The 10,610-nt window shown below is 39.7% G+C and overlaps 1 protein-coding gene across 1 annotated transcript; it reads left to right on the plus strand.

Annotated features, from left to right (window-relative positions):
• Nucleotides 1-3,541: 3,541 nt before the first annotated feature.
• Nucleotides 3,542-4,784, plus strand: LOC133736198 (uncharacterized). Its single transcript, XM_062163641.1, has 2 exons — nucleotides 3,542-4,077; nucleotides 4,398-4,784. The coding sequence occupies exons 1-2, from the start codon at nucleotides 3,605-3,607 to the stop codon at nucleotides 4,414-4,416; spliced, it is 492 nt and encodes a 163-aa protein (XP_062019625.1). The 5' UTR covers nucleotides 3,542-3,604; the 3' UTR covers nucleotides 4,417-4,784.
• The last annotated feature ends 5,826 nt before the right edge of the window (nucleotides 4,785-10,610 follow it).

Raw genomic sequence — 10,610 nt, forward strand, 5'->3', positions numbered from 1 at the left:
TGGTTGCGAAATAGTAAAAAGTTTTCATATGGGAGCAACATGTGGTTTTTACCTTATGATCACAAGTATCAGAAGGATCTCATGTCTTCTTGCAACATCTTCTCACACAGCTTCAATGTTACACCTCGTACGTAAATTTCCCTGTTTACTAGTCATTTGGGCAGTAAACGACAATTATCTTTACTTTTACCTTCGTTTCGATACTTTTAGGGGCGCTATAAATTGACATTTTATCCTGTTCACTTTTTGAAGAAATTTCCATTTGGAAAGTTATAGAGGGTGCTAAACCGAGCTTGTGGACACGTGAAATGCTAAAATCAGAGTTCGTACGAAGAAATTGTGATCTAAAAAGATGAAGTTATTATTTCAAGAAACCTACTTTAAATAGCAATTGACCCTTCCATTTTTAGAAATTTCTATTTCAGTCACAGCACCGACATTTCAGTTTTCTCCCAAGACAAACTCGGATCAACGACCTGACCCGAATCTGAAATCCAGCAATTTCTTTGCCGTCCAGCCACACCGCCAGGTGTCATTCGAACCGCCTCCTCCTCTACAAACCTATGGGTGTAATTCGAGTTATCCAACCGTGAGGAAAGGAATCGACGAGAAAACCATTCACTGTGCCAAACGGAGAAACCCAGTTAGATCTTCGTTTTCCAGCCACCTTCGGCGACACCACAAAATGGGTTTTGAAGCTCTTGCTATGCTGATCATCCCAGTACAATCCTTATAGCTCGATTTGATAGGAGAAGCAAGAATCAAAGCATTGAAGATTTCGGGTTCCTAAGTGTTCGAGGTAAATTTCGGCTCCCTCGATTAAAACTAGACTATGTTGTAGTTAGAAGTGGTTGGGGATGTTGTAATGAACAATTGCTACCCAATTTGGTGGTCGAAGTGGCGGCGCGTGAGGCACACCCTCAGCCTCTTATGGCGGCGCATAAGGGTGCGTCCAGCCACTTTAGATATTTTGTTTTGGTCTGTTATGGAGAGCTTATCATTATGAGCATGTGGATATAATTGATTCCGTTATCTATACGAAGTTTCTTACACAAATGTGGTTGATGGATTGATTGATATGGGCATGTTTTTTAAAAAATTGTGCTCCAAACTAAATTGTGCAGCAAATTTGGAATAGGCACGTTCTTGCATATTGGTAAGCCTTTGTGATATTCAGAAGATATTTCCACCATCATTTTTTATGTAATGAAGCATTTATATGTACGTTTAGTTGAGGAAGTATTAATTGCCGATGTTGTGCAGTTTCAATGGATGTACCCCATTAAGAGATATCTGTTAATTTTAAAGGAATATATATGTATTAGGGCTTGTCCGGAAGCATCAATAGCTAAAGTTAATAGGGTGGAAGAGCCTATTCAGCAAGCCCTCTAGTTAATGATGAATAGTGTTGTAGTCAAGGGTGTGAAAGAAAAACGTCAAGTTTGGGAATATTTCTTTCAGTTATCTAGTATATTAGATCATTTTAAGTAGGAAAGACTTCTTTATGTGGTTGGTTTGGTTAATTTCAGTCTGTACTTAGTAATGAAATTTAACTTGGCACCTATTAGTTATGGAATAACTAAGATAGCTATAAAATGGATGGAATATTTTATTCAAAAAAAAAATGGATGGAATATTTTGGTACTTTATATTGTTTTATTATATCCTCATGTTTAGATGTGTAGAATTGTAGAAAAAATTGGGTTTGCAAAAATTGGTTACTTTGGTTATTGGCTATTGTTAAAACCTACATCTGGAAAACACTAGGGCGTGGGGCTGAGCCTCCCAGCTAGGCTGGGTTCCAAACTCCCTTTCAAAAAAAAAAAAAAAACACGAGGGTGGCAATAGTCGTAGCAATTATGGAGGGAGCTAAAATTGGCCGGAATTAAATATCAAGTACGAAATTCAATTTGCCGGTTATTTTTAATAAAATTTGGAGAGAAAATTATTGAATTAAAATATATATATATATATATTGCAAGCGACGGCATCTTCCGTAGTAAATAGGTTACTTGCGATGCCATTTTCAATCGATACATGCCGTGACCTAATAAGCGACAAAATTAATTACGGCCCTCATTGTTGTCGCTAAGTCAGGTTATTATGGCATGTTGCCATAGCCATGAGCAGTGGCGACGCCACCGATGACATTAACCTAATTGTCATCACCTAATCACGATTGGTCTTTCGTGACGATAATTTCACTTTCCGCGATGGCACACCGCCATGGCCACTATATATATATATATATATATATATATATATATATATATATATATATATATATATATATATTTATATTTATATATATATATTTTTTAAGTGACATGAAGGTACCCATTGTTAGAACTCAAGCTACGTCCCTGATGAAAAAGAGGATGAGAGATATTTAACCGCACTAACTCGATCCTAAACTTCTACTTCATACCTTCATGAACTCAAATGACTCTATATGCTGACTTCACTGAAAAGAAACCTTTTTTTGTTGGCGTGAGTCATGCCGTGTAATATTAGGATTGTGAATATTGTATTATTATTAGGAATGTGTATTAGTTTTCTAGTAGGTCTTGATGTATCTTGTATATATACTCCGTTCTTGGAGAATGTAAATAACACATCAGAAAATTCTCAATCTCTTGTTCCTTTGTTCTATTTGACTTGGTATCAGAGCCGAGATTCATCGGACTCGGTTGTGTTTTTCCACTGCGGACTTAATCCTTTTGTTTGCTACTAGTCCCTTTGTTTCGTCCTTGTGTTTTGCTGCTGGCTGCCCCTTTGTTTCCTTGCTAGTTATTGCTGGTCCCTTTGGTTTTGGTTACTGGTCCCTTTGTTATTGAAGGAAGAAGACGTATTGGAAGGCTATTTGTTTTTTATTATTGTTTCCTTTGCTACTGGTCCCTTGGAAGGAAGACGTCTGTGTCCATCACTATTATTGGAATCACTCCCATCAATTATTGCTACTGGACTATTTGATTTGGAGACGTTTGTTTTCTTTTTTGTCGTTGGAAAATCGTTGCTTGTTTCCTTTGGTATGCGATTTATTAATTCGAATATTTGAAGAAGAAAAAAGATGGTGGATTTGACTCTTATCGACGGGAATACTGGAGGATCTCAGAATGGAGGGGCTAACTCTGTGGCCTGTGAGGTTGTGATTATTCAGAATGTGACAGATAATTCAATTTTTGGTGTAAAGCTTGATGACACCAATTATCAATTATGGTAGAGGTGAAGATCCATATTCAAGGGATTGGAAAATAGAGTTATGTTACCGGTAGTGCAGGAAGACCTGCCACAGGACCAAAAGTCGATGAATGGGATATGGCAAATACTAATGTGATGAGAATTCTTCTCAAGGCTATGACTCCGGAGGTAATGAGATTATTTGCTAACTATGATTCTCCCAAAGCAATTTGGGATTCTGTTGCAGCTACATATTATGATGGGAGTGTCTTTGCTTGTGTTCATGAATTGAATGTCAAAGTTTTCAAAATAACTCAAAGTGGACAGCCTGTTGCAACCTTTTATGTGAATATGAAGACAATTTGGCAGGAGCTTGATAAGAGAAACCCTAATCCTATGACTTGTGAAGCTAATATTAATTCCTATGGGACTGAGCAGGACAAGATGTGTGTCCATATTTTTCTTGCTGGTCTGGACCCCTCACTTTGAAGGGGCAAAGAATGAGTTATTGCGTCTTGCAACTCCACCTACATTGGAACAAGCTTTTGCCTATATCCGAAGAGATGAAGGTAATAAGGCTGCCGCTCATAACCTTCATACTGAAATTTATGGTTTAGCAATCCATGCTACACCTCAACCTCAGATTGGGAATTCTACCCGAGTTCCATCTCAAAGTCAGTATCAACCACAGAATCAAGGATATCAACAAAATCAGAATTATAACCAAATGACTGGCAACTATTGCAAGGAAGTTGGCCATTTCAAGAATCAATGCCCTACGTTGCGAAGGTTTAATTACAACAACTTTGGTTGGAGAGGAGGCAATAATACTAGAGGACGTGGAGGACACGGTGGTGGTCAAAGAGGCAAAGTAGCAGTTCAATTGGTGGTCTCGAGGTAAAATTGGTGTTGCTTTACATGTTTATGACTTTATTGGTAGTGATACATGGATAATTGATTCTGGTGCATCTGATAATATGACCTATGATAAGTCCTTCTTTATGTCTATGTCATCCCCTTCTATATCCCATGTTTCTAATGCAAAAGGTGCGTATTTCTTAGTCTTAGGTATTGGGTCTGTTTAGGTTACCCCATCCATTGTATTGCATGATGTGCTTTATGTACCCTCGTTGTCTCATCATCTTTTGTCTGTATCCCAGTTGGGGTCACAAAATAAATTCTCTATAATCTTTTACCCAATGTATGTTATTTTTCAGAATCTGTGCACCAGGGTGATCATGGGCAAGGGAGAACTGAGAGAGAGACTGTTTCACTTGGATTGCATGTACGTAGAGCCAACATAAGCACCGGAATAGCCTTTGGCCCTGACATTGAATTTTGACAGATTGAGTGAGCTATGGTTGTGGCACAGGCGTTTGGGTCATCCATCTTTTGGAGTTATGAAGAAGTCCATGCCTTCGTTGTTTCTGGGAGTTAGTGAGTCTAGCCTGCATTGTGAAACTTGTGCTTTGGCTAAGAGTCATAGGTCTAGTTATCCTTTGAGCTTTCATTCTAGTGCCTTTTGAGTTAATTCATTTGGATTTATGGGGTCCTTCTAAACATTCTACCCTTTCTGGAATGCAATATTTTGTGTTATTCATCGATGACTTTACTCGATTATCTTGGGGGTTTTACTTAAGTCCAAAGATTCTGTTTTCTCTACTTTTACAGCATTCCATAATCTTGTTCGTATTCAATATGATGCTCATGTTAAGGTCTTTCGTTCTGATAATGGGGGTGAGTTTGTCAATCATTATTTTCATGAATATTTCCAACACCATGGCATAATACATCAAACTTCATCTCCACAGACACCTAAGCAAAATGGGGTGTCTGTACAAAAAAATTGACATTTTTTGGACATGGCTCGGTCTCTTCTACTTAGTGCTAACATGCCTAAATATCTTTGGGGAGAGGTAGTTTTGTGTGCTTCTCATCTTATCAATCCTCTTCCGTCTGCCCCTCTTCAAGGTCGTGTCCCGCTTGAGGTTCTGTCTGACTACATTTCTATTCCATCATCTAATACGCTTCATGCTCGTGTCTTTGGTTGTGTTGTTTATGTTCATCTGTATAAGAATCAGAGGTCAAAATTGGATGCTAGAGCCTTTAAGTGTGTATTTGTGGGGTACGATTCTCATCAGAAAGGCTACAAATGTTATCATCCTCAATCCCAAAAATTTATGTCACCATGGATGTTATGTTCAGTGAAGATGCATGTTATTTTTTACCTGATGTGACTCATTGTCAGGGGGAGAAGTCTTGTTATTATGAAGATTTGTTTAGTGGGCAAGATGGGAGCCTGACACCAACGTTCTCTAATTTGGATTTTTTGGGAACTGAACACGAAAAAGGGAACAACAGGACTAGCACCGACCCGCAGCACTCCATACAGCAGCTTGATCGGACCCTCACCCCTCCGATCATCGATTCATCGGACTTCCAGTCTGAGTCGGACCTCTCACCCCGGTCTCGCAGCAGGTTGACCTACGACCTACATATGGGCAGTTCGCACTGGATTGAACCTCCAGACCCGTCCGCCCAGTCGACCGGTGAAGAACCCATCTCGGCTTCTTCCCAGTCGATCGGCGAAGCACCAGTCCTTGCTTCCGGCATCGGCTTTATTTTGGACAGTGACTCAGTCCCTACTTCTGGCATCATTTTGAACAGTGAACCAGTCCTTGCTTCCGTCGATGAGAACAATCCCCTCTCTTCTTCAGTGGTCTCACCTACTCCTGCATCACCCAAGGTACGTTCTCACCCTTCTTTGTCTAATCCATCTTCTGTGTCAACTAGTATTCCCACAAAAAATTTGCCTAATCGTTCATCCCGTGGTCAGCCCCTGAAACACTATGAACCTACTCTGAATGCAAAAGCTAAATACTCGTTGCTAATTATGTGTCGACCCATAGGTTGTCTAAACCGTATGTTGCCTTTGTAAATTAATTGTCTTCTGTGTCTCTTCCTAGTAAAGTGCAGGATGCCATGACGGATGAGAACTGGATGCAAGCAATGACAATCGAAATGGATGTTCTTGAGAAGAATTGTACGTGGAAGTTAGTCCCCTTACCACCCCAGAAGAAGACAATTGGTTGTAAGTGGGTGTGTACCGTGAAACAAAATTTGGATGGATCGGTGGATAGGTACAAGGCAAGATTAGTGGCTAAAGGCTACACTCAGAAGTATGGGGTGGATTACGATGAGTTGTTTGCACCGGTGGCCAAGATTAACACAATTCGGGTACTTCTTTCGTTAGCTGCTAATCTTGACTGCCACTTTGCAACAATTTGATGTAAAGAAGGGAAAAAAGTACAAACAGTACCCAACCTAAAGCCCACTCCGAATTTCTATACCTAAGTTTCCGAAACTATCACAATGGTACCTCAAATACCCTACCCGACCCAACTTTCGTACCCGCCGTCCATGACGGCGTTAACTATCATGCCACGTGGCATTTTCTTAGGGGTAAAACCGACCCTCTGTCTTTACCTCCACCATTCCCAGTTCCCACCATGTCATCTGTGAACAACCTCCAAAGTCCACCATTTTTATTTTTTTCTTTTCTTTTTGATCTGCTGTGAGTTATCACCTTGCCATCATCACACAAACTCATAATTTATTTCTCCATCACCAATTCACCATCAACATCAGCCTCACGAATCATCTCATCAGTGAGCTTCTCCCCAATGTTTGTCATCGCATGACGTAGCTCAGCAGCATATATGAAGCCATTCTGATCCAAATGGTGAGCAACTGATCATTTGTTAACTAGTCATCATCGCTTTGGTCTCGGTGGTCTGGTATGAGGCTAAAAAACGCTCCCAAACAACTTGGGATTGAGTTCATCACTTACTCCCCTATTTTAGTAACCCAGCTGTCTCTTCTTCCCCAATTCTCATCTGTATAAATTTTTCCAATCCCTCTTAGGCATTTTCACAAACACGTGATCTGCATTCCTCAGTGAACCAACTAAAGCTACAATAAACAAACATCCACCCCCAGTTGCAATAACCATTTGGCCATGTGCAGATCCAAACGCAGAAGAGACCAAGGCTAATCGGCAAGCATCTTTAGGGAAGGTTAGGCAAAGATTAATATAGGCTCAAATCACAGAAAGCAACTCAAATCCATTTTTTCAATTACAACCCAAAGAAATCTTGTGTGTATGTTTCAAATGGAGAATCAGGAGGAAAAGATTCTATGTGTTCAACGAGAGAGAGAGAGAAAGAGAGAGAGAGTATAGAGGACTCGATGAGCGATCTCGGTGGCCGAATCGATCGGTGGTTGTTGGCGCTAATAGCATTACCAAAGAGGCTGCATCGGGCGGTGATGGCGGAGATTGAAGTGAGATTTAGCGTTGTGGTGAAGACAGAGTGTGAAAGAGATGGAAGGAAGAAGCTTGTAAAGAAAGATTTTTTGGAGCTCAAAAGCTAAGGCTTGAGGAGGGAGAGAGACAGAGAGAGAGGCAGAAAAACAAAGAGGGAGAAAGAAAATGGACTGTGCTTCGATGGAGGAGACAAACAAGGGCTGGGTGAGAAGATTACCGAAATACCCATCTAATTTTGGCGCGTAGCATGAGGGTTAACGCTGTCATGGACGGCGGGTACGAATATTGGGTCGAGCTGGCTATTTTGGGTACCATTGTGATAGTTTCGAAAACTTAGGTATAGAAATTCGAAGTGGGCCTTAGGTTGGGTACTGTTTATATTTTTTTCCCTGTAAAGAATGCATTCTTGCATGGTGATCTGCATGAGGAGGTTTATATGGATTTGCCTCCTAGATATGGCACTTCTATTGGAGAGCGTGTGGTGTGCAAATTGAGGATGTCTCTCTATGGTTTGAAGCAGTCTCCTAGAGCTTAGTTTGGTCGATTCACCAAGTTCATGAAAAGAGTTGGGTACCAGCAGATCAATTCAGATCATACCTTGTTCCTTAAACATGGTGTGGTAAAGTGACTGCTTCAATTATTTATGTTGACGACATGGTTGTGACAGGTGATGACTTTGAGGAGACTCAAAGATTACAAGATCAGTTATCTGAGTTTGAGATGAAAGATTTGGGTAATTTGAAATATTTCTTGGGAATTGAAGTTTCTCGTGGTAAGGATTGTATTGTGTTAAGTAAGAGGAAGTATGTTCTAGATTTGCTAGCAAAAACAGGTATGCTTGACTGTAAACATGATGATACTCCTACCTAGCAAAACCATCGGTTAGCAAAGTATTTAGATCAGATACTCACAAATAAAGTAGATATCAGAGGTTAGTTGGCCGATTGATTTATTTGTCCCACACTAGACCTGATTTAGCCTATACAGTTAGTGTGGTGAGTCAGTTTATGCATAATCCCAGTGAGGCTCATATGGATGTTGTATTTCGTATCTTGCGATATTTGAAGTCTACTCCTGGGAAGGGATTAATTTTTTCCAAACACTGTCATTTGGGTGTTTTCGGGTACACAGATACAGACGGGGCAAGTAATATTACCAATCGCAAGTGTACTTCAGGCTATTCACGTTTGTTAGTGGTAACTTAGTCACTTGGAAGAGCAAAAAACAAAAGGTGGTGGCTCGTTCCAGTGCTGAAGCAGAATATAGAGGAATGGCCCTAGGACTCTGTGAGATGTTGTGGTTGAGACATTTGTTGAGAGATTTGGGATTCAGGCAGAAGAAGGCTATGCCTCTTTATTGTGATAATAAGGCTGCAATTAAAATTGCTCACAATCCTGTTCAACATGATCGCACCAAACATGTGGAGGTAGATCGGTACTTCATTAAAGAAAAGCTGGATGGACAAGTCATTTTCTTTCCTTTTGTTTCTACTGAAGAATAGTTGGCCGATATTCTTACAAAGACTCTCTTGACAAGTTGGGCATTCATGATCTGTATGCACCAACTTGAGGGGGAGTGTTGGCGTGAGTCATGCCGTGTAATATTAGGATTGTGAATATTGTATTATTATTAGGAACGTGTAATTAGTTTCCTAGTAGGTCTTGATGTATCTTGTATATATACTCCGTTCTTGGAGAAGGTAAACATCCGAAAATTCTCAATCTCTTGTTCCTTTAATTTGTTTTGTTTGACTTTTTTATCCAACTTCTAGCTGATATGATCATGTACTTCTTCAACTAAGGGGAATACACATGATTTGTGTCATAACCTCAGGGGGAAACATGCACGCAAGGCTGCTTCATTCCAGGAGCAACAGGGCGTGTCAATGAAATATGCAACTCTTTTGAGTATCTAATCTACTGCTTTGATAATGAGTGAGAGGGGATAAATGGAATCCACTCACCATCCCAAATCATTAATATGATTACCTTCACCAACTTTCCAATGAATACTGGCCTAATTAACCAACCTAGCCTCCATGATGCTCATCCGAGCAAAAGAATGTTGCTCCCCCATATCTATCTGCAGTAAAAAAAATGTCCTCTGAATAATAAACCCATTTGAATAGCCGAGCCATTAGAGACTGTGGATTTGATAACAAATTTTAATCCTGTTTAGCTAGCATATCAAGATTGTGTGCATGAAGATTCTTAAAATCCATACTGCCCTCCTTCTTAGACAAGCACATCCACTCCGAGAACCACCAATGGATGTTCTTTTTAAGAGTAATGCTAGGTGAACCACCTTTTGAGAAACTACCTAGAGCCCACCTTAGATGGCAGCTTATGTGGCATAGCCACATCATCACAGCATAATTTCTGATTCTTTTATATTTTTATTTTTCTTAATTACGAAAATTCTTTTTCTTTTTTCACTTTCTTGATTTTATCTTTTAAACCCTTTTTTTTTTCTGATCTATTCTATGACGTCTTCATATCCGTTGTTCGGTGTTGCAATCGTGGGCCAACGCCTCCAACTGATCTGAATTGTTTAAGTTCTTGATAATTCTGATCAATACAGGAGTAAAGAACCAAAAAGCTTCTGTTTTCGTTTGACATTTGACATCTACTGTTGAAATAGGAAGAGGATCGCGATGCTCTTTCTCATAGTTCAATATTGCCCAACGCATAAGTTCTTCTCCACAACAATCATGGCGACGCATAGTTTGGGTGCTCATTGTTTCAGCATCCTTGCATTCAATTACACCATCTATAATCTAAGTACATACTATCAAGTTCTTGTCCGGCTCGAGTAATGTAGCTGTCTTTCTCTCTGATGGTACATGGATAGCCAACTATCACGCTAGAAAACACTTCGAAGTCTTGTTCATCCAATTTTCGAAGAATGGGTAAAAAAAATAGAGTTTAAAGATATAATCAAGAAAGTGAAAAAAGTAAAAAGAATTTTCTTAATTAAGAAAAAATAAAAATATAAAAGAATCAGAAATTATGTTTTGATGATATGGCTATGCCACATAAGCTGCCACCTAAGGTGGGCTCTAGGTGGTTTTCCAAAAGGTGGTTCACCTAGCATTACTCTTTTTTTA

Source organism: Rosa rugosa, chromosome 3 (assembly GCF_958449725.1).
Source record: "Rosa rugosa chromosome 3, drRosRugo1.1, whole genome shotgun sequence".
Lineage (NCBI taxonomy): Eukaryota > Viridiplantae > Streptophyta > Magnoliopsida > Rosales > Rosaceae > Rosa > Rosa rugosa.